The sequence below is a fragment of the Argiope bruennichi genome, chromosome 9, assembly GCF_947563725.1.
Source record: "Argiope bruennichi chromosome 9, qqArgBrue1.1, whole genome shotgun sequence".
In the NCBI taxonomy this organism is placed as follows: domain Eukaryota; kingdom Metazoa; phylum Arthropoda; class Arachnida; order Araneae; family Araneidae; genus Argiope; species Argiope bruennichi.
In genome coordinates, this window is record NC_079159.1 from 123195220 (window position 1) to 123220658 (window position 25439).

The 25439-nt window shown below is 32.1% G+C and overlaps 1 protein-coding gene across 1 annotated transcript in view; it reads left to right on the forward strand.

Annotated features, from left to right (window-relative positions):
* The window catches only part of LOC129984704 (neural-cadherin-like), a 287446-nt gene that overhangs the window by 212270 nt on the left and 49737 nt on the right, over window positions 1-25439 (forward strand). Inside the window, exon 16 of the mRNA XM_056094645.1 lies at window positions 15007-15122. Within this exon, the coding sequence (XP_055950620.1) occupies window positions 15007-15122 (116 nt within the window). The remainder of the gene's footprint in view (window positions 1-15006; window positions 15123-25439) is intronic.

Genomic DNA, 25439 nt, shown 5'->3' on the forward strand with positions numbered 1-25439 from the left:
TGAAAAATGCTATTGGTAAAATTATTTTACCAGAACCTGCATAACTCTGTTGCAGCTGTGAAATAATCCGTAATATGAAGCGTTGTAAGAAATACCATGAAGAGGTTAAATGACTACATGTGACCTATGCCAGGTGACAGAATTTTAAAACTGTTGGACAACATTTCTCTTCCAGGTAGAGGACGAAAGCAGATTCCATCTTTTAACATCGAAAATTGAAGCCAGCAGTCAGTCGCTGCATGGTAGTTTGAGTGTGCCATCCCAAATATATTGGATATGCCGTATTCCACTGTACAAAAAATCTTAATTTGCATTTTTATCCCTACAAAATCACTCCTTTGCACCTATTGCAGGACGCAGACTCAGAGTTTTGTAAAATATTTGAATTTCAATTCCTTGCTGGAATGGTGGTTGGCATTACTTGGCCATGACATATTTTAAGAAATATCGAAGCCCTCTTTTACTGCAATGGGTAAGTTAACACCCACCATTTCCGAATTGGAGTGAAGAAAAACCACATTCTATTCAAGAACAACTCTTGCATCCTGAAAACATGGCAGTACGTTGTGGTATTACAGCTACCTTTATCTGTAGATGGTAGTATTTTGAATAGGTAATTGTAAATGATTTCCAAATTATTCCGTCATAGGACAATGATAGCGTGATAGGCTGAGAGATTTTGTTGTCTCACAACTTCAATAATGTGGAATTCTGTAGAACATAATCTTCATGCAGGATGCCGCGCCTCCTCTCACTGATCGTGGTGTGAAATAATTACCAGACAGATGCAAGAGTATCAGCCATTATTTTTCAGTAGCAGGGCTTCCTCATTCGGCGGATATCAATCACTCTCTGAGATTTTTAGTTTTCAAGATATTCCAAAGCTGTTACAATGAAGGTAGAATGAAAGTGATTTATTTTAAAACGCACCGAATTTCGTATTTTTTAGTTAGAGTAGATTTAGTGTTTTAAAGAATTTGTTTATTGTGGACTTAAGCTTTTAATTGCAATATTTCGAAGGAACAAGATTATTTTCTAACCGTTGAATAATTTTTGTTGAAATAGTATCAAAAAGAAAATATATGCCCGATACTGATAAATAAAATTCCGGTAACTTTTCAAAGTGAGAATTCCTCAATAGTTTTTCTAAGTATTTCATATTGCTAACGGATATTGAACCCTATTTTAAAAAATGTGATTCGAAGCTGTTTTATTTATTGCCCAGTGTAGCAGATGAAACATAAATCTCTCCAAACATTCTGATCTAATGGAATTTTATCCATGAAATGCTCTCATATTTTTTAGTGCTTATAGTTGAATGGATTGAGGGAGGGAAGCAGGCTTGCATGTCAGAAAATATTTTCTTGCTCATAATGTGCCCTCCATTCAAGCAGGCTTATGTTTGTGTCTTTATCACAAGTACTTACATTCCTTTTCCTGGTCAAGATAGATGGCCGAATCTGCAATATATATGGTCATTGTCTCCGTGATAAAAATCCTGATATGAAAGACAAACCAGATAAAGAGCAAAGGATTTAAAACCATCGTCCAAAATCACCCTCCCTTCCCGGCATCAGCAGAGCTGCATTGCAGTTTGTTTATATCCCCCCTCCATCCTATCTTTCCTGTTTTTTCCCAGAAGTTAATCGGAAGGAAACGATTAAAGTTAGATGTTCAGTAATTTATTGAGCCAATGAGGAGAAGGGAAGAATTCACTCAACCGGAGAAATCCGTTTGGTTATTCTTCGTCCTGCATCAAAACTAAATTGATGAATGGCTTATGAAGTAAAGTCTGCGGAGATTATAAATTTTTAAAGGGATGACAGATGTGGATTAGGAAGTTACTTCGAGAGATTGTCGTTATTATTATTTTATCCTTTGCTTCTGGAGGAAAAGAGCTTTCCGCTGTTCTGCCTACTGAATAGCTTGTCCTTATGAAGTAAGCCTTTTGAAAAATTGCTTGCAATCTCGTCAAGTGGAATTTATTGAAAAATCTTCGAGATGGAGGGGGGAAAAAGTTGATTTAAAGGTAGTATAAACTAAACTTCATTAGAAACTGATTATTTTTGTGGTCGAATTTCAAAAGAACTTTTTGAAGAGAATTTCATCGTGATATATAATGTCTCTGAAAATTATGTATATGAAAGAGGCCGATGTTTTGTAAATGAAAATTTCATTCCTTCTATTTTGAAGATTAGTATCTTTTAGAAATATCTATAGCAAAGATTGTTAACCCTTTTTTCTAAATCTGTATTTGATTTTAAATTACTTCTCACAATTTGTGCTTTCCTTTTTTTAATTTCTGTCATCAAACTTTTGCACTTATTCTAATTTGATTCTGTTATAATTTTGAACTTGTTAGGCAATAAAAAGTTAGTTCGAATGATGTACTCGAAATGAGAAATGGCTGTGTTTTCAAATTGAAAAATTTGCATTAACCTTACCAGGTAATGAAACAACAATAATCGATACAGAGACTTGAATCCGTTGTTCATAGACCGCAGGTAAATTAACTGGGATTTTATTTCTAAAACAGTGTGGTATGAAAACAAGGTATGAACTGAATTATAAAAGCATTTTATAGTGGGATCGACAGGTAATATCGTTAAAAAATACGAGTATCAATGATTGTTGACCTTTATAAAATTTATTAGATACTTTAAAAAACCAAATCTTCTCTAAATTAAATCTAGTTCAAAGGAAATAAAATATTTTATCCGTCTGGAGCAGGTATTGAACTGAAGTAGCATTCTGTTTCCGGTAGAATGTTTTTTGTTTGCTTTGTTTTGAGTGATGTTAGAAATCACTTTGTATTCCATTGAACCCCGATGCCGTGCAAGATTTTCGCCGGCCGCATCGCCCAAAACATATCTTGTCAGTTATTGTTTGCTTTTATGTCCCGAATTTAAGGCCAGGACATAAACCCGAAAACCTATCGATTTTTAGCTTCTACCTCTTCCCAGATCCTCCTTGGTAATGGTTAACTTCTGTAGAAACTATTCGACATGGGGAGACCCAGCGCTTTGAATTCTCCCTGCATCAATTTTTTTTTTCTCTCTCTTTTTTGGCGTGAAATCTCCTTCCGATCGTCATCTACGGATGCATATTCTCCTCCGCCCCTTCGGAAAGGTATGATTTATCGACCTCGTCCTTCGGAATCCTTCTTGAGCCCCTCTGTGCTTTCCGTAATTGAGTTGAAGAAGGTGTTCCAATTGGAAAACGACAAAGGGATTCTTTCCTTTCGAAAGATAGCGTGTGGAAACAGTTTGGTCTTTGTACGTCGATTAATCAATTCGGTGAGTATTCAATAACTCGCTGCCAATTTTTCAAACATTATTGTCGTAGTGTCCCTGCTTGCACATGGCGGCGAACGGAAACGGTTATTGTTGGTGATAAATTTTATAATATTTTTTTTTTCTCCTTCGAGGCGGTACCTGAATTTAGGAATGCTATTTTAATCATTAGCTAAGGCATATTTATTGATCCTGTTTCCTATGCTTTGTTGCGATCTGTGTAACAGAACGCAATTCTCCCGTTATATATAAAAAATAATGGTTGTGTTTGAACAAGTTCTTTTGAAAAGTCTGTATACCCGTATTTTTATCGATTGCATGTGACATATCTTGTGAATGCTTTTGAAATATCTGTCATAATACATATTTCCGTTTTGTTTATTTTCAGTGTGCATTGTTTTTGTCATGAAATGCCACATATGATAGGTACGAAAGCGCTGTAATCGCAAAGGACGGGTTTAGGCGATTTTTAGATCAGTCAATATTTTATTGATATACGGTAACAGTACAAAAATTTTATTCCCAAAAGTGGGCAAACCATTCTCACTGCAGTGAGGAAGTACTGGAAAGCGCCAAATTTGTGAATTATGCCTAAGGAAAAGTTATTCCGCCAATTTTTCATAATTTAATTTCAAATTTTTTAATTGAATTTTTAAAAGAATGAGAATTATATTGACAGAAACTGAACATTGGGTATCTCATTCTGTAGAAATTCGGAGGTATTTTGGGTCTTAATCGTGCTCTATGAGCTTCTATTTCAGCATGTTATTCTACTCATTTAATTGCTAATTAGAATTTGTTCTAAACTGTTTCGAGTAACATCGAGTTTTTCAGTTAAATATTTTCCATTCTGGAGCTGAATCTGTTGTCGAGCAAATTTTATGAAAATAATTTATCTTAAAATAACTTTTTATATTACTAAATCGGTAAATTCCTATTATATTTTCTTCTGTTGTGACCATCAGTATATTTTTTAATCTGTTATTTTACTATCTTATCTAATATGTGAACGAATTGTTGACTCAATAAAACGGAATCTTTTGATACTTGTGGTGCTACATCCTCCTCTCCTTCCATTAATATTACTTAAATATTCAGCGAGGATAATTGCATTATCCTTGCTGTCACCCACATGGTGATTTTTCTTTTTGCAATGAAGCTATCAAATATTTGGAAGATCCCTCGTTGTCTCGCTCCTTTTACAATCTGAGGTTTAACAATTCCATTTTGCGAATTCTCCATCCATTCGCCGGATCGAATAAATTACCTTTCCCTATGAAAAGAAGAAACGGAACAGTAAAGAATCCCACGCATTGTCTTTCTTCGGATTCTACGAAGACCGGCTGAAGGCCCGACTTCCAATTGAAAACCAAGTTTGAAAAGAAAACTTCTTCCTCTCCGATTCCGCGGCAATGAAATCAAATCTTATTAAGTCCAGGAGAACACGCCTCGCGGGTTCCAATAAGCTTGTTTTCGGAGTCCGATCGATAGCGCCAAGTCTTGGAGAATTAAAGCGCGTGTTCTTTTATTATTTCTTCTGTCTTTTAAAGGGTGAGGGGGCAGAGAAGATGCGGAAGGAAATGGCGGTCCCAAAAGAAAAGCACGTGACTGTGTGTGTGTTTGAAACTGTGCTAGATGTGCAGATGCTAATATGTTTGCTTAACAGTGCGTCCCCTTTCGATTTAGCGAGTGCTAAAAACTTTTGTTTTGCGTCTGTACTCAGGAAGATTACAATGTGTGAAGACGAAACGGCGCGTGCACAGATTTTCTGCTTGTCATGGATTTTGAATATTTTATTTTTTATTTTCTGGTACACGAAGTATAAAGATACTATTGTTAAAATAGAGAAAATATTGTTACGTTTTCTCGTATACGATGTATGGAGAAAATATCGAACTTGAGATTTTGATGAATCCCCACGTTTTAGACTTTCTTGAATACGAAAGAATGCATTTTTGGAAAATATCTGTCCGTCTATCTGTGACAAAGATGACTCAAAAACGCTTTTAGCTAGAACGGATGAAAGTTGGCATTTGGTATTTATACCAAATTTGTAGATTTCTATCAAACTTTGAGGAAAGATGTCTGTCCAGTTGTCCGAATGTACGTTAACGCGATAGCTACAGAATAACGAAAGCTGGATGAATAAAATTCAGTACACAGATTAATGATCCGTAGTGCAGAGACATATCAGATTTTGAGCCAAATCCAGTAAGGAGTTGACCATCTGTCAGTCTGTACTTTCAGAAATACTGTAAGCGTAAACGCAAAGATATAAAATTCAGTTTGTAACTACATTTGTAGTTCTATGTCAAATGTTTGTTTCGGTCAATTGGGAAAAGCGCGTCTAAACGCAGATTCGATTTTCGGATAACCGTTTGCCGTAACAGTTTCCATTCACCGTATGCCAGGGATGACATTTAGTAAAAATGCCATATTCACGCCAAAGGTTAATATTTCCTAAATATTGCATGCCAATGCTATACGTTCTCTGGTATAACATGTTTATTAGAGAGTTAGGGAGACCGCTCAAGCTAGTTTGTATTTGAAATATGCAAAGAGAAACTATTTTAATTGCGAAACTATTCGGCGTCATGATTTCGAGGAATTTCTTCGCTTCAGATCTCTCTGTAAACACGTTTTAGGAAATGTTATGTCCACCTCTCAGTTCGGTAGCTCAAAATGCGTTGGACTAAACGAATGAAATTTGCTTTATGACTTTTCTACCAGATATTTGTCAAAATTTGGACGTAATCCATGTAGAGGAATTTGTCATTCGGACTACATGTGAACGCATAACTAAGTAGCAGGTTGCGCTCATCATTAACTAATACCGTTTGCGTTGACATATATATCTTTACTGAGTTGTGTTAACATTTATATCTTTATTTGTATAAGAAAACTTCAAAGAAACTAGAAAGACTAAAGAGAATGCATATTTTATATTATTTGAAGTATGAAGATTACTTTTTCATGGGATAATCATCCCTTTTTCCATAGTGAAAAATTATGATAAATACTAAATTTTAACACTTGGGCTTTTTTTTTTTCTGAAAGGGTTATGCATTTTTAAAAAAAGATAATATAGAAACATATTAGTTAATATAGAAGGTTTTTATTTAAAGTAAATACTTTTCTTTTGTAGATTGTGCTATCAATATGTTTTTCATCAAAAATGTGGGGGAATTCTGATATAATGAATGTTTTGATGGTGAAAATAGAACTTTTCCTTCGGCACTAATAAGACTGTTTGACTATTATACCATGTAAAGCTGTATTTATACTAGATTTCCAAAAAGAATTCATTTAATTTCTTTACTGACTAAAATGCAATCAAAGATGATATGAAATAGTCTGAAAAAATGGTAGATATTTCAAATTTTAAAACATAATAATTAAATTTTAAATAACTTAATTCAAATTTAAAACATAATTTTAATCTTTAATAACTATTGCAATTGAAAGTATCAAGAATGTTAATCACAATAGAATTTCCATTTCATCATTTTAGCTGGCTTTACCAGACAAAACTGCTTTAGCATTTAATTAAATAAAATGTATGACTCGGAAATAATTGATTTTAATAAAAAATTATGTGAAAAAAATTATAAGTAAATTTCAAAGGCAGGATTCTGCCGAATATTACTTTTAAATTATCGAAAATTCACGCCCCCCCCCCCAAAAAAAAAAATTGAGAGTGAACATCTCAGTTATATAGGATTCATACTTTGAAGTAATTAAATAAATGACGTTAATTAGCTAAGTAAAAAACAGAAACACAAATTTTGTTTTAAAAATATTAATTGCTAAGGATTTTTTTTTTTATGTTGTTAAGAATTGTGCGATATATATATTTGTAACAGCTAAACATAGATTTCGAACATTCTTCTGTACTTTTTTGAAGTATTCGAAGTGAGGGGGGGGGGGGGAGAAGAACAGATGGAGAGAGAAAGACGCTATTCATTTCAGCAATATAATTATATTGTAAATACTTTTTTAAATAACTTATTAAATCTTAGGAAATTAACTCGTATAATCGTTACCGTTGTCATTCTTAGAAATGTCTCGTTATATCTGGAATGTCATTACATTGCATGAAAAAATTAACTAATGACTTAAGAAAATAGATTTCTGTTGAGGGTATTTTCACATAATGAAGTTTGAAGACAGGAAGCTGAATTTGCTTTCTGACTGGACGTATGCATGATGTCTTTCATTTCATTTAAAGGGTTGGTAATTAGAATGATTATCGTATTTCACATAATTATCATTCGATAAAGCTTTGTTTGCTTCATAATTCTGTCGGGTACTTTAAAAAGAAAAATAATTTGCTCTACGTATACTTGATTTCGAAAGGAAATTTTTAAAACGACAGAAATAAGGAAGATTTCCTGTATTTCAGCCATATATATTTCTATTGGGAAATAATTTTAATAACATAAAAATAGTATAAGTATAGTAAGTTTTTTAAATATTACAAAGTAAAATTAAAACTTTTTAAGAAATGTTCTTTAAAATAGAATTAAAAATCATACCTTATTAACATTGTTTCGCAAGTTCAATTAAAAATAATGACTTTCCAAATGGCAATACCGATTTCTTTAAACTCGATTAAAATAGTTTTTATTTTATTTTCAAATTCGTGTCAGCACAAACTGTTTGAATCCAAGTTTGAGTTTTATGAACTGTATTATTCCTTTTTACTTTCTCGTATACGAAATATAGAGAAAGTGTAGTAATTGTCAAAAAATTCGAACTCGAGATTTTGATACGAATCTCTCCGTCCCTGTAATCGGAAAATAGATTCGTGCCATTATGTCTGTATGTGACAAAATAATTCAAAAACACTTTTGACAGAAATTGTATTGACAGAAATAGCTGGCATTTCATTGTTGTCATAACAACCATGTAAACAACAAGCCCCTCCCTTTTTTTTTTCTCAATGATTATTATAAAATTCAAAAAGTATAATTTCTTATAATCCATTTTCAATATTCCAGTTCAAGCAATGCACTTCTAAATTACCATTTTCATCAATTTGTGTTCCTTTCTCACTTAATTTTTGTATTAAATAAAATCTCTTTAATAGTAATTTTGGAATATAATTGGATAAATAAATTAATGTAATCACATTTTTGTAGCGCAGCAATAATATATGACTTAGGCGGGTAATTTAACAAATTAGCTGTTTTTCAAATACTATCTACTTTTTTTTCAAAATAAAAGTCTGTCAGATCACATTTTTCTTAATTTCACAGAATGTTAAATTTTATTGCTTAAGGTATTAACATAATAACTCTGATTATTTTTTAACTTAAACAAAAATCTGTTTGTAATAATTTTATGATCACTCTTTTTTAAATTTTTAACAAAAAAAAGTTTTAAAAATTATCTGTGAAGTCCACTATTTTTTCCAAACTTGAAAGCAAATTACATCTTTTCAACTGATTGTACAGCGTGGTATACACAAATTAATACCAACACTCAATTGAAATAATCAAAATAATGTCAATTATTCGATTGGACAAGCATAACAATTAATAAAACAATGAAAATAAATAACAATTCTAACGTATAGTGAAAATTCTATAAAGCAAAATCGTTTTAAGTTCATGCATTCAATTAAAGAATAATTAAAATGATTAAATACATATTAAAACGTTACATATAAAATATGAGGTGAAGCGATTCCGTATTCTTACCTTTTAGCAAACAAATTCTAGGCAGCAGCAACTGAGTAATTCGATACTTTAAAAAAATGATTAGAATTAAATTATACAACTTCGTTTTCTTTATATATATATATATATTAGTATCACTCAAAATTCCCATCTTTAACTATTATGAATGAATGAGTAATTTAAACTATTGTGTGTCCATGAATGTGAAGATGAAATGAAAATATGAAGAACAATCTATTTTATTTTTATGCAATTTTATTGAACATATTTTCCTATTTGAAACAAAGATTTTTTTAAAATCTTCCGTACTTGTGAATTAATAAGAATAATACATTATTTTAATATCAACAGAGTTTAGTTCAAATTAATTGACTATTTTTGATTCTGGCATGTCGAACCAACTGGCAAATTATTCTAAAAAATTAATTTCGTAAGTTATAATAATTACAATAAAGAATTATAAATTAAAAAAATAAATGCACTTATAAAACTTGAAAAAATATATAATATGGATTGTCTTTAACTTCTGCGTCAGAATGCCAGAATAAAAATGTTCGAATATAAGTACTTTATTAAAAACAGCGAAAATATAAATGCTAGAAATATTCATTCGAATGATGAAATTTTTTTAAAATTATTATTTAAGCAGCAATAACAAGGAAAAATCAAAATGCCATAACAATTCCATACTGAAAATATATCCTCTATGCAAAAACGAAACATATATTCTAAAATAGTAAATGATTACAAATTTCATTGTTCTTTGTTCCAAAATAGTAAATGAATACAAATTTAATTCGTTTTGAACATGATCTCGTTTGAAGGTATCCTAAATAATATTCATCCAGAATCTTCACAAATTGGATATTTTGGTGTCCTCTTTCTTAACATTTTTATATACCTAGCATTCACATCTATCTCCCTGGTTCTGATAGAAAAAGCAAAACAGTACACACAGGAAGAAAAAAAAAAAGAAAAGAAATCTAAGCAAAAAGGAATAAGCAAATATAGGATGAATAATATTAAAAATGCCATTCAATATGCAAAATATATAATAACTATGCGTACCACGTCTCGTCTCAACTGCGCAGAACCTGGTTTAACAAGAACAATACGGCCGCGATGATTTCTATTTGTAGTTCTGAAAGTGCAACTGGGAGCACTGCGATCTTTTTTTCAAATTCTAAGTGAAACCTCCTGTGATTCTATCTGTGGCATCAACTATACCTTTAAGATGATGGTAAATTGTATAAAATATAAATATAATTAGGATCCTTCTGCGACGATTATTTTTGCGTTTCTTTTATTTATTTTTTCCCCCTTATTGTGTTCTTGCAGCTAAAATAAAAATTCTTTTCCCTAGTTTATTTAACTAAAACCCTGAAATTCCGCCCAGTCATAAACGCTGGAGCTACAAAGGTTACTTAATCGGGAAATAAAACATATGCATTTCTGAGTGTTTTTTTTTGTTTGTTTGTTTTGTTTTGCCCTCATCTTTATCGGGCCCTCCTATTGCATTCACGTGTTAAAAGTTAGGATTTCCATAATCTTATTTATTCAGTCAGTCCGCTTTCATCTGTGTCACGGTGATTTTTCTCCTAACCACCACCAGCACACAGGCTTTTTTTCTCCTTTGCGTGCGGTGCTGATGGCCTGTTCCCTCTAATGAGAATGTTTTCTTTTCAGTTGTTCGATGGAATAAAATTTGCATGCATATTAGCAACCGCCATCACGTTGTTTTCTTGATTTTTATAAAAGATTTCTTTTTAAAAGTTTTATTATCATTTTTATTTATCGTACCAGAGCAACCTTTGCTCTGAACATTCTGTTTCTTGCGTGCTTTCTGGGAAAATTGTTTCTTCATCTTTACTTTATTGATATAAAAATGAATGGGTGGCAATTGAGGACTGAAATCCCCGGAATGTGGGGATGTATTTCAAGATAAAGATTTCCCTTTATCATTTATGTAGATGACCAGCTGGCTTGCTCGTCTTATTAGTTACAAAGTTTTGAAAATGGTTTAAGATAATTATATTGTTTTATATAAGTAAAATCTGAAGGAAAAGAGCGGGGAATAGGTTCAGAGATGCACCTTCCTTACAGCTACCAACTCTGGCACAGCTATACATTCACCAATCTATTCTGTAGATTACCTAGAGACTAATTTTCTTTTTTTTAATGTCTGTGATTGGAGACAGAGGAAAGGTGCCCCCCCCCACCGACATTCAGGTGCAATCTTTAGGTTGCGTATTACAAAATGTCCTGCAATCTTGGCTAAGTTGCAATTCATTGTACAAATGACATCCATATTTATGGGAGACTTCGTGCGTTCGAACACTCCATAAAATAAAAACCAAAGAATTTAAATTTAAGCCATCTTTATTCAGTTAATTAAAATTTAATCACTATTTATCAACTTAAAAATTTTAAACAACAGGTTAAAATATTAAATCAAAAACGAGTGCAAATAAGCCGCTACAGACTCCAGATCAGGTCAATGAATGGAATGAGTGACTGAATATTGAATGCCAGCTCCTTTTTGCTTTTATACTAACAATTTTCAACAACTTGGTCGATGAGACAGGTGATTGCTAGCTTCTAAAACAAAAGGCAAACTGCAGCTTACTTACTGTAGCTCCTCAATGTACGACAGCCAATAGTAGTTTTTCAAAAAATTTTTAATTGTGTCATAAATTATGTTCTGTGGATTAATGAATCTTTGAAACCATTTTATTTCATCATTCAATCAAAATGAAATCATTCTTTAAATACATTTTGCAAATTTGTGTTATTTGTTGCATTTAATGTAAAAATAACTCTTAAGCTTAATTTTTTTCCCTGCAATTCAATTGAACGCCTTTAATTATGAGGAATATTTTTTGCATCGCCTATTCCTCATACCATACAAGATCCATGATAGATGGAGTCATAGTTTCTTTCTAATGAAATTTAATACTCTACATAAAGTAAACATACGCTTTTTTTTTTATTGAAAAAAGGAAATGAAAAAAAACTCATCCGTTTTCCAGAACATCGAACGATGAGTCAACCCTGGAATGGGCATTGAGAGAAAAATATTAGGTTTACACATCACCACAAAGGAGCGCGTCCTTCAATCGTTTACTGTCTCAATACATTTACTTTTTATGTTTTACTTTTGATGCGTTATGATTTCTGTACTAAACGCAAAAAAATCATAAAGGAAACTGTCGATCGTTTATGTTCCTCCGACCAACGCGGGACTGCGATTGTTTGTCATTGTTCTGACCTCACCGGATGATTTGATGTCGAAGGAAATGGCGACATCTTCGCGCCTCCTCTGAGTTGGGAATGAAACTGGATAATGCTGCAGCGGCAGTTTGTTCTGCATTTGGTTGCCTCTCTTATTACTGTTACAGGTAAAAGAATAGTTCACTTTTACTTTACATCTTGCTGAAGGAAAATAATCGTGCTCCGTCACATCCAGTCTCTTTGTTTCTCTGATTTCATAAGAATGTATTTTTATGTAATTCAACGGTATGTTTTTGTTTTTTTTTCGCCAATTCTTTTCTTGTATTTTCTTCATTTTTCCTATTTCTTCATGGAATTTAAATTTGCAGCAGCTGCATTACTGTTTTCTCTCTTAGATAATAGATGACATTGTGCATTTTGCGTTTGTAAATAATGAGCGGTGGTGATGTTCTGTTAAGATGCGCGCGTTATTGTCTTGTCTTCGTGTATAGTCTTTGCTTTGTGTGAAATGTGATCAATAAAAGAAATGTCCCTGAAAACATAAGTCCTCTTGCTTCCACTGCTTGCATCATAATGATCTTCATTAAACCACAAATTTTTAAATGAAAATTTCATTTCTTCTTGTGTTTGACGCTTCAAAATCAGTTGAAGTTTTGCTCCGCTGAGTTCGGTCATTTAAACTATTTCATGAATAAAAATATTGCTTGATTTATGTATAACGGTCGATATCATTTTATAATTGCTTTTTGAAATATCCCCCTTCTTTACGCCTAAAGATTTGCAGCAGCAGCGCATAGGGTCTCCCTCCTTTTCTCCCGACTTAAAACTCCGTCCAGTGGGGGACATTGATATCAGTCTTCTGCTTTGGATTTCCTCCGCAGTAACGGAGTGACCAAATATTTCTTTTCCCGCAGACTAATATCTCCGGAAGATTGCGAGCGGTTGATCTATGGCACGGCGGTGAGACACCCCAGTTGGAAGATTTCATTTATATTAAAGATACAACGATTGCCCTCGGAACATTTCCGTCTCGTCTGGCTGGCTGGCGGACAGTCCTGACCGACGTTATCTTGACGTTAATTCTTTCCAACGGAAAACGTTTGCTTCCTGTCGTCTTGTGCATTACTCGGTAACTGAAATAGACGCATCTCTATTTATATTTATTTCCTTTCGCTTTTATTCGCCACCAGCTTGTTATTTTCCCTCCCATTCCAGACGAGCTTCGCGTTTTGTGTTCGACGCGAATTTGACAGCTCTATAGAAAGCAAAAATAAATAAAATCAGGTTCTTAATAAGATTTGTGGCGTTTTGAGGGACAAAGAGGGCGCTTTTTGTTTGTACGTTGGTGTTGGTCTGAAATTGAATGCCGAAAATGGCCTGGGGTCTCAGTTTATCCCACTCTCTTTTTTGGCTGATTGCGCTCCTAGGAATTTAGATCTGATACAGAAAATTATTTCCTTCTAAATAATTTTCTTCCTCTATATATTTTGTAAGATGTGGTTCTTTTATATTTGATTTTGGAATTATTAAACTTTTTGCCACTTTTCTTGGACTGGAATGGCAAATTTACATTTAAGCAAGCGTTTCCCCCCCCTCCTCCCCTTTCTTTTACTGAAGGAGAATCGTTTTTAATAACAAAGTATGTATAGTATGAAGATTGTTATTCTTGGGAGAGTAGTTATGAAAATATTTTTCCATTCATTTAATTCTCCAGAGAAATTTTTTAATATTCATACGAAAACAGAAGTCTTTTTAAATGTCATTTCAGTTAATTCGATTAAAAATGAACTAAGACAATTTAGTTGTAGTTATAGCCATTGTTGTGGATATAATAATTGATAAAATAAATGTGTATTTATAATTAAAGATTAAAATTGTTATTAGTCTTAAATTATAAATACACATATAATTGTTGTTATATTGGTAATAAATGAATTCCCTTCGAAACTGAAAATAAAAATTAAAGAAGGAGAGGGGGCGGGATCTTCATGGGTATCCGAAAAACATCTTTTCTCAGAAGCAAGTAAAACAATGCCAAGACTGAATTTTCATTACGTGTTCTCTAAAATTTACTCTGAAATCCATGTAGTAAAGACAAAACTAATGAATTCGAGTGTGGTTTTTTTCAAGATTTGTCTTAACTATGATTAAGATGTTATAATTCATTGTCTGTGACAGCTGTATGAATTAGAATCTTTCTTCGTTTTACTAATTAGTCAACAGTGTTGTTGTATTGATTCTGTATCATTTGTTTACTTTTGAATAAAAAAATTAAGCTTACTCATTTTTAAAAATAAAGTTTTTAATTGAAAAACAGCACGATGAGGGGCTATATACCTATATAATATGTAACGTCTTATCTCTCTATATAACATCATCTTATGTGGGGGGGGGGAAATGGATGCTAATTTTCACGCATATTTTTTCCATTCGCACGATTTTACGGTAACATCCGTAATGATCTGACGCTAATTGCAAAGAAAAATTCCGATAAAAGTAAAAATGCGTGTTGTAGTGGAGAAGATTGCGCAATAAAATTGGTAGCGTTCTAATAATTTTTGAACATGTTTTTTAGTATTTGTGTAAGGTTAAATGATAATAAATAATAAGATATTTTTATTGTTGTTTTCTGGTATATTTTATTCTGGTATTTTAATATTTTCTGTCACTCTTAGAATATAAAATAATGCCGAACTTCGAAGAATCGTTGAAATACTTTATATGAATGATGGTCTTTACTGCGGCGAGCCGTAAAAGTTTCGCTTTGCCGCTTTTTAATCTCTTTCTGTCCTTCCTTTCAGCTTCTCGCATCCGGTACGAAATAACAGCTGGAAACATCGGAGGAGCCTTCGCTGTCAAAAACGAAACCGGGGCCATCTACGTTGCGAGTCCGCTAGACTACGAAACCAGGAAATTTGTAAGTATCCATTTGCCATGACGTGATTAGCCCTTCATTCGATGTACAACTCGGTTCCGACGAAAAATTCATTTATGCCATTATGTATTGTTGCTTTGGAGAATAAACCAGCTTCTATTGTAAGGAACTTGTCCTTTCGAAAACTTGAATCGGTGCTGTTCACAATGCAGAGATATTGGAGAAGTGATTTTTTATCGGAGAGGGAAAGGGTTTGAAACATCTCACTTCGATTTTCAAAATTTTTATTGGTATATAAGGACCTACATACATCTAAATTTTCAAACGTATTCATGTAAAAGAAAACAGCATTTTAATTTGAAAAAATCGTAACATTTGGAATTCAGGATTCTAATATAATGGATTAAAATTAAATCATTTGTGTTACATCTGTATTCCAAGTACGACAAAATGTCTAAAAGAAAAAGGTAGCATTCATCGGCTAGCTTCGTTTAAAATGTTCAGTATGGACTGCAAGTTAAATGCCTCTTGTCTGCCCCGCTATATTGGCCACAAGAGTAATACCTCTCGCCTGGCGCCGGGCATAACAATTGTTATCCACTTCTTGGTGGAAGGTCGCTTTCGCCTCTGCCAAAGCTGTAATAGGCCATGAACAATTTATCATTCAAAACGATTGCGAACGAGGCGATAACTTAGGAATGTTATTGCCTTCTGTTTTTCTCACGTTCACCATACAGAACAGAACGCCACATTTTTTTGAATGATGATTCACCGATTTCTAAAAGCCAAGTTTTTCACTTTTGCTTGAAACTAGAAGCTAATTGCAGGCTTAAATGGCCTCTGGGATTATGTGATCGAATTAGCAGTTATTTAATAAAACATTAGTCCATATTGGCCTTAGGTGGAGAGGAGCTCAATTAAATTTTTAAAGATACGGTCCATTTTTTTTCTTCTGTGTATTGGAATTAAGAAGGAAAAAAATCAGTGGGATTTTTCTTCGCTCTTCCTCCAAGTGCACAGTCAAGTCAGATTACACAATGCGATTTAAATGCGATAAACATTTATGATGATACAGTATGCTCAATTTCGCAACCTCTGAAAATGCGTTCGGGGCTTTTGACGTGCTTCACTCAACTCTAGTAACGCAACAGCACTCTCTTAAAATGGGATGCGATTGATCCAATCGAATAAAAGCCGGCCTTGCTCTTAATTCAATGCTTATTTGGTTACAGCAGAAACGCAATTACCGTCTGCAATTGCAGGTCAAATCTTCCTAATGCTGCTGGGATACAGTGACACGCCCTATTCAAATTATTTGTTTGTAATCAATTGAATTTAGCAGCGTTCTTGATATTTTCTAACCATTTAACTTTCACTTTAATTTCTGACTCTGCTTTTGACTTCTCCGGGTCTAACTTCTTTAACTACCAACATTTAGCTAAAATTTCATCTGAAAAACCTTTTTTTATAAAATAAATACTCGTGCAAGCTGAATTTAGACACATTCCGAAATGTGTGTGAGCTCCAGATATTTTTACACTGCTTTTTACCTCCCGATATCTGCCTTGCTGTTATGAGTATATCGTTGGAGTTTCTCGACATGGATTTTACTGCGAGTTGTTAAAAATGAACCCTTTGCTTGATTATGATGAAAAAAAATAAAGTTGTGATCTAAAGATAACTCTTCTCCTGCTCATTTCCCCGAAAAACATCAAATTTTTAACTTAGAAATCATTCATTTAAACAGCTTTTTGAGTGCAAACAGTTGCTCATATTTGTTTTCAATTTGGAATTTCGGTGAGGTATGATTTAGTTCTTCAGAATAACGGATATTCTTTTGCAAGATTATTTAGAACTCAGCAATGTGCGGCATTTCTGTGGTATGCTGCCTACATGTCATTTTTTATGTGCATCGAAGCATTAATATATATCGCATATTTTAATCAAAATCTTAAACTAAAAATATGAAATTATTTATATCCCATTCACTGCATTCAAATGAAAGGATTGCTTTCGAAACGTGTCTTTTAGAACTCACCTAATTATTCGTAGAAAGCAAATCGAGAAAATTACTGTAGTTGTAATAAGTCTTAACGAGAGCAAGATTGTTGTTGTCTGTGCTTGTTTTTACAAATTTGCTGCTGTTCGTCAAGAGCTATATAGGTGGGCACTTTAATCTTTTCTTTAAAAAAACAAAATGTGGTGTTCTTTTTAGAATGCCATTATTATCCTTTATAACGAAGTTTTGCCATTTCACTTTTGGTAATAATATATGAAAAATTTTTGAACTATAATATATATTTCTGAAAACAAGCGCAGCAGCAATCGGTTATTCCACTATTTCTGTCTCCATTTATTTCTTTTATCTGGTAGAAATGATTTTTTTTAAAAAAATCGCTTTATTCCGTTGAAACAAATTCTTTTGAGATCGTTTTGTGATCCACGAGGATTCGAAAATACATTTTCTTAAATTGCAGTCGCGAGTTAAGTATTTTTGAAACCTATCTTGGAAGGTTTGCTTTCGAGAACTTTTAAACTGTTCTTTTCTGATTTGGTGGAAAAATCATTCATGAAAAACCATTAATTTGTGCCTCTTTCGATTCCAGGGACGTTGTGGAAAAAAGTAACTACAAACCAAATAACTAATCTCCTGCATCTCTCTTTCCTCTTCTCCGCCATCTTTAATTTTTCTTTAATGTTTTTTTCCCCTTCAATGAATCATCCATTTCAGCTCGAAAGAGAAATACACACAATATTGAAACTGATCTTTGGGGAAAAAAGAAAAAAAGAAGAAGAAGAAGAAGAAGAAAAAAAAATTTTTTTTTTTCTCCGACGTTTGATGCATAACCTCAAAACATCAGGAGAAAAAAATTTCAATTTCGAAAATAGTAAAAAAATTTTCAACCATCTGGCTGTCATTTATCTTTCTTTGCCTCAAGTTAACTGAAGAATGTTCTAACGAATTGAATGGTACTATTTTTCGGTTTAAAGAGATTATAGCAAACTTTACTAATACGTGGGCACAACCGCTAAGCGAAATCGCATGCATTCCGATCGATCCTTTTATGCAAATTGAGTTTGTCAGGTCTTCGAATTCTTTTTGCCTATGGAGTTTTTTTTAATGGTATCTAAAGAAGGAGATTGAAGTTTCTTCTTTCTGTAAATGAAACGAAGTTATTTATTAATATTTTCTTTGCTCTTTGATTATAAATTTATTCAAATAGTGTAAAAAGATTTATCTTTTTCCAGTACTGCTATAATAATAATGTAATGAGTTTTTTGGTAATTTGAAAAGACATCCTTTAGAGAATACTTTTTGAATACTATAAACATTTTCTTATTAGTATTATTCTTTCTTTGAAAAGAACATTTTAAACATTTTTTTCCGCGTGATAATTAATTAGCATGAACATAATATGCATAAAAAAAGGTTTATTACTGCATTTTTTCCTTGCAATAATCATATTAGTTAATTAAAATTTCTATTGTTATTAAAATTATTTTAATTTAGATGGGATCCTTAAATATTTTGATGTCTTCAACTGTGTTTCTGAAGTAACATGTATTTCTCAAGCATTTTAAACTGGTTAAAATTATTTAAATAGAATCTTATTACTGATTATTAATTGTGAGGCTATTCTCAGTTCACGCCCTCGCATTTATGATTTTTTATTTCTTTAACTGATAAATCGTTTTCAAGGAAATAGATAAATCTTAATGATATTCCTTATTAATGCTATCTGTGGTATTTGAAGTATGTAGTACCTAAATTGCTTTTTACTCCATATAATGTATAATCATTTATTTCTTTATTTTGATTTGATCGTTTTAATCTACAATTACTTAATTAAGTGGATTTTCTGATTGAAGAATTTGATCAAAGTGAACTGGTTAAAAAGTATTAATACATCGATGGCCCGGGTATCTATATCAGACATTTTAAAATCCTCCAGAATCATAAGAAGGGCAAAACAGACTGTTGCTATTTATCGTAAATTAGTTTTTTATTTACTAAACGAATTTCGTAACCTTTTTTTTTTTTTTTTTTTTTTTTTCAAATGGAGAATGACTGTGATTTCGATTTGAGGTCGAGATTGTAGTCTCTAAAGGTTATGCCAAATGAAATCTTTCAATTTCGGAAGTTTAGATCTTTAATGTTAATGTCACTAGAGGAGGGCGAAACAGTCAGTATATCCTCGATGCAATGGTACACACAAATGCTATTGTATATTCTACGTGGACGCCATAATTTAATGAGCTTGTTTTGAACTTCATTGATCCATAGCACGAAAACAGTTGTGCTCTTTAATACAAATTGTGCATACTTCAGTTTAATGATACGAATCTCATTAAGAGTTTAATTTACTCATGAGACAAACCACTTTAAGGTTAGAGAATTAAAAACTGTATTATATAAATTTATTTCTTGCCTTCATTCAAAGAATTGGTCATACAGAAATCAGAGCCATTAAAATAATCCTGACATGGAGCTACTATTTTTCAAAGAGCTTCCTTATTTTGTCTTTCATTTTGTTTCTTTACTTCCTCAAAAAAGTAAAAATCCTTTCCCTTCTTTAAAAAAAAAAAAAAAAAAAAAAAAAAATCTTTAGATTTTTGTCCATTGATCGCCATCTATTATCCATCGCCACTGATGATATAAATTTGGTTCAGTGTGATGTTCACTTCATACTTTTTAACCTTTTAATGATTTTTTTTTTTATTTCAATAAATCGCTTTTTTAAACTTTTCATGTTGCAATCTAATATTTAAGATATAACAAACATGGGTTTTTCGCATTTGTATTCCTTTTCGATTAAATATTAACTTCAAATATTAGCCGAAGAAGGCTTAACTGCCATGCCAAATGCTCTTCGAAATAGGTTTTTTTCTTTATCATCGAAAGGAATTTCCAATAGATCTAAGAACTTTCTGGGCTTGGTTAATGCGAAAACTTTTTCCGACTGGGTCTCTGCAAAAGCTCCTCCGCAGAAAAATCTGAAAAATCTCTTCCTTTTATTTCTTTATTTTCCCTCCGATGTTTGCTTACTGAGCCTTAATGTTTTAAAAATATGTGAAACATTTTATGTAAATGACGTAATGGAATTCTATCATCCTCCCCCACTCCTTTTCAACTTTGCATTATCGATTATGTCTTCATCCAGCTGTGGGAACAGCATCGATTATCCCTTATATCGATATATAAAACGCATTGCCCAATGCTTGATGCTTGCCAATTTTGAATGCATGATGAATTCCCTTTTTTTATATATATATTCCCCCTTTATGCGCATGCTGTTTGAATAATTTCATTTCACCTTATCCATAATTCATTGGTTAAATACACCTGAAGACAGAGTGAGGAAGCGAAGATTCTTACTTTTTAATGGGTCTTCGAAATGGGAGACTGGAGATTAATTTTGTCCGGGGACAGTTCGGAAATTTGTCATTCGAATGTCTGTGGGTGCCCCCCCCCATATTCCTTGTCATTATAATTTAAAGAGTGGTTTACATCATAGGTTTCATACGTGGCACATTTCCTCAAAAGCTTCGGTTTCAAATTTTTTTTCTTTTTTTGAAACTAATTTTACCCTTTTTGAGATCAATTAGTTTTCTGTTATGTAATATTTCCTCAATATTTTTAATATTTCAAACACTTTCTCTGTGAATGTATTCATTTTTTTCAGCTGATCATATTTTACTACACGGTGTTTATTTGACCAGGGGTGTTTGTGCTCCGGGGAAACCCCGGAATTCCGGGGATTTTGAACTTCGATCCCCGGAATTTCCGGGGATCGTCGTTCAAAAGGAAGTAGGAATAATAATGAATTATTTATTTTGATCTGGGTAATTTTGTTTGCTTTTAAAGCAGAAAACGCAAGGTCAGTGTGTGTGGTGAAAACTTTTCCTTTCTTTCTCCAAAGGCAGTGATAATGCGTGAAAAGGGGGAAAAAAACTTCTTTTTTGTTCTTTCCTTATTGCGAGTTATGACTCATTCCCCCGGTTCTCGGACATTCTCTTCTGGATTCTTTTCGGCAAGTAGGCGCGGCAGAAAAAAAAAGGGGGAGACTTCGTTCGACCAGATGTGCGATAACGTGACTCTGGGTTCAAAGGTCTTATCTCTACTGGCGTGGCGCCAATAAGTAGAGAAGGGGGATTTTTCGCCGTATTAGCTATTTGTCATTGATCGCTTCGCAACTTTTTTTTCTCCGCTGTGTAAAATTTTCGTTTCATTTATTGATGCACGTGTAAATTTTTCGTTTCGCTTATTGAAATATTTTTTTATTTATGTACGCAAGAGAATTTCATTTAGAAATTTCTGCATATGAAACAGAAATTACCCCTTAAAAATTCATATCTAATTAGTTTTACAGCATTAGATCCAGAGCTAAGAGGTAAAACCAGTACAATATTAGCTTTTGAAAAATTATCATCTTTTATGTCCCATATTTTTAGTGATAATGAAAAGTCAAAAGTAGAAGCTGAAATAAGGTTATACCAGAGTGATATTGATATCACCAAAGAAATGCTCTACACATCTGATGAAAGTGGAAATCAAGTCAAGTGTACAATTGATAAATATTGGTCTAAAGTTTTTAATTTAAAAGATGATTTCACAAATGATTATAAGTATCCTACATTGGCTAAATTGGTCAAAGCCTGCCTTAGCTGCTTCCATGGCCCATTAGTGGAAAGTGCATTCAACTTAATGGATACACTTGTCACTGACTATAGAACCTCTCTTAAGATTGATTTCCTAGATGCAGTGCAGACTATTAAATATGATTTAATGGCTTCTAAAGAAACCTCATGTGAAAAATATGGCTCAAAAAATCCAATGACTGATCCAATTCACAAAGATCTCTTACTGAATATGAACAGAAGTTGGAAAACATATCAAGAGGACTTAAAAACATGTATTTCAGATGAGTCACCTATAAAAGTCTCTGAAAAACCTTCTACATTAGCAGAAAAGCAAACTGCTTCTACCTCTGCATGTGCAGTTCTCGAGGAAATTTCTTCAACTGTAAATGAGGAAAATAAAAGTCAAGCTTCCTGCAATTATGAAGTTCACCACAAAAGAAAGACAAGCCCACAAACATCAGAAAATAAAAAAAAAAAGCAGCAGAAATTAGATAATTTTTTTTAAAAGAATTAATTCAGGTAATTTAAAATATTTGCATAAAATGTAGTAGTTTATATGTTTAAAAATTTATGGTTATTAATTTTGCAAAAAAAGTAATTCATTGAACTTTTATAATTAGGTCATTCAATACTTCATAATTGTAATTTTTCATTTCTCCCCCCCCCCTTCTCGAAACTCCAAAATGCCGGTAGTAAGTCCGTAAAAGTTTCAGGGGATTTTTTGGGGTCCCACAAACACCCCTGTTTGACACAGTTTATTTTAAGATGCTGTTTTTATCCAAATCTGTGTTATGTCTAAGAGCAACTTTACATTTCATAGATTTTATTTTGTTTGTGTCTGTGTTTTGGATTAGTGTGTAAAATAACTTGTGCATATCTTGTTTAACTTTTTCGTACACGATGAGGTTTATATTAAAAGAAAGTATTGTCACCGCAAGAAAATTGGAATTTAATATTCTGAAGATTCTACTTGTTTTTAGCCTCCTTTAATCGGATGGAAGGGAGACATTTTTTTAAAATTATGTATGCTTACGACGATAACTCGCATTCTTTGAACTAGACGGCTGAAATTTGTGCACGAACTTAAAGACAAAACTGTAAATATTTTTTCGGGGAGGGGGGGGGTGAACCCTTTTTAAAAGAAAGTTTGTTCGCCAGTGTGCTCTTTTTTAAATACGGCAATTCTAAAACGCTGGAGCTGGATACATAAAATTAGCGTATGGTTTCATCGGAATCGGAACTTTTGCGCTCGGTAAATCATTCCCTACCCCTGTTGCTGTCATAGGTTTACTGGGATTTGGACCTTTGGCAAGAAAACTTGGCGCGGGTGACGGTTTTTAGTTTTCCATAGCTGCATTTCCAGTCGGGCTTATTGGTAATAATGGAATGGCGATAATTTTTGTAAAAATTTTATTTGATCTTTCATTTATGAGATCTTGTACATACATTTATCTTATTATTATTAATAAGAGCCTTGTTCATTGCTCCGAGAAATGAATATATATGAATTTTCCCAGAAAATTAATCTACATATTTTTATCACTCAAAATTTAATAAAATAATTAAATAAAACGCCAAAATGATGCACTGCCTTGAATTGTTCCTGAGAGGAGAGATCTAAGTGCTAAGTGTAAATATATTCATGTCTCAAAACAATTTGTTAAATAAGATTCAAAGGTTAATGTAAAAGGATAAACATGTAAACGGATTACAAAGGGTAATTGAAAGGACCTATGAAAAAATTTAAAATTCTTAATTCATCGGAGCTTTTATTGACTCCAGTAACATAAATTGTAATTGTTTAGTTCATTTAGACCATTTTGTTAGTAGATGCGTGCCCCTGATTAAAATTGACTGATGGGCGCTGATTACAGTAACTATCCAATAGATATATAAACCCTGTTTACCTTAAATTTAATTGTTTGATTTAATTAATAATATAGATATTGTAAAAGTTCATAGAAATCTTTTCCTCCATTTACTTTTTAGAAAATATATTTCAAATTTGTTCGCTTCATACAGACACTAGCTGAAATTTACACTTTTATATATTTAATTTACAATAATATTTGATTTATGTTTTTAATTTGAACTTCTTTCAATGTGATGGCAACAGGTGGATAACAGCTAATTTTTTCCCATTGACGTGCTCATGCAGATTAAATTTTATTTTTATTTTGTGCGAAGTACATTGTTGAAAAATATGGTTAAAATGTTTCTTTAAAAACACGTTAAAAATCGAAACTTAATTTGTAAATTAAAGCATTGGTATCATTAAAAAGATAATTTTTTTAGCTTTATCTTGATGCAAAAATCAATTTTGTGTTTTAATATTTTCGGAAGTTATAGCGTTGTAATTTTTAGAAAGTGTATCCATTTTTAAATCTTGCTACTCCTTAATGTAACAAATTATTGTATGTATAAGGGTCAATGTCAGTGAAATTATATTAGATAAGTATATTATCTGTAATGCTCATAAACAATGCTGATTGAGAAAGTTTTCGTATTAGTTGAAATTTAAACACTTTCGTTTTTCAAGTTCCCATTTTTTGTTGAGATTACTGAAAATTAAAAAAGATGCATTGCTCAAAAAGCGGAATAGTATACGGTTTTAAGAACAATAGTAAATGTTACATGTCCAATAGAATTTGAAGTTAAATATGCTCTTGTGAGTAAGCGATCAATGACAAGTTAAGTAAACTTTAGCAACCATAAATCTGAATTATAAAACTAAGTTGGCCATTGCTTTCATAAAAACTTTTTTAAAAAATGCTTTTTAATGTGTATTAGCATTTGTGTAACAATATATTTTGCTACTATTTTTCTTCAATTCATAGTTATATAGGAGTAATCATAATTTCTATTTTGAAAAAAGCAACATTACTACCAAGTTATTCCAGGAATCTCTCAAAACTTTTTTTTTTTTTTAATTTTGATTACATACAAATGAACAAAAAATGCCGTTAAGCTTTCAGAAATGCGGAACAGTCTTGACTATGCTGAATGTCAGAGAGATAAATGTTTGCAGTTAGTTTATTTTTTTTTTTTTATTTCTTTATTTATTTTTGTTAAATGTAAGTGACCATACTATGCATATTGTGAATGCATATTAAAAAAAGAATTATTTAGAAATTATATTCATTTTTTTTAATTCACCTTTTTATTATTTTCATATTATTTTTTTATGTATAAGTAAAAATTATAACAATTCCTAGATGAATATTCAGTCTGAAATATTCCAGAACTTTAATACGAAATAACGAAATATACAAAAATTCAATTTAATTTTGTTCGTTTCTTTCTCAATTAAACCTATTTAATATTTTTTGAATAAATAATTTACTTATAAAATTCGAAAAAAAATTAGGGACATTTTATTAAAATTCGCTGTTAGTACTAAAACTATTGAGAGAAAGGATTGAGCCATTCTTTTGGGATGAATCCGAGGTCTTACAATTTCATAGGCACATAGATGTTGGCCGATTCTCCTGGATTGAAAAATTAATAAAAGCAATTATTGATAAAAATAAAATCGTGTCAAACGAAATACTATAAACATTGAATTACTCCTTCTAAATTACAGAATTCGGTAATTTTAATTAACAGAATTATAGAGAACAAGTAAATGTCCCAAAATCGAAGTGCTTCAATAATTAATCAGTGATGAGTTCTATGTTCTAAGAGCCCTTCTAACATTCACGCGGGCCTCAGTATGAT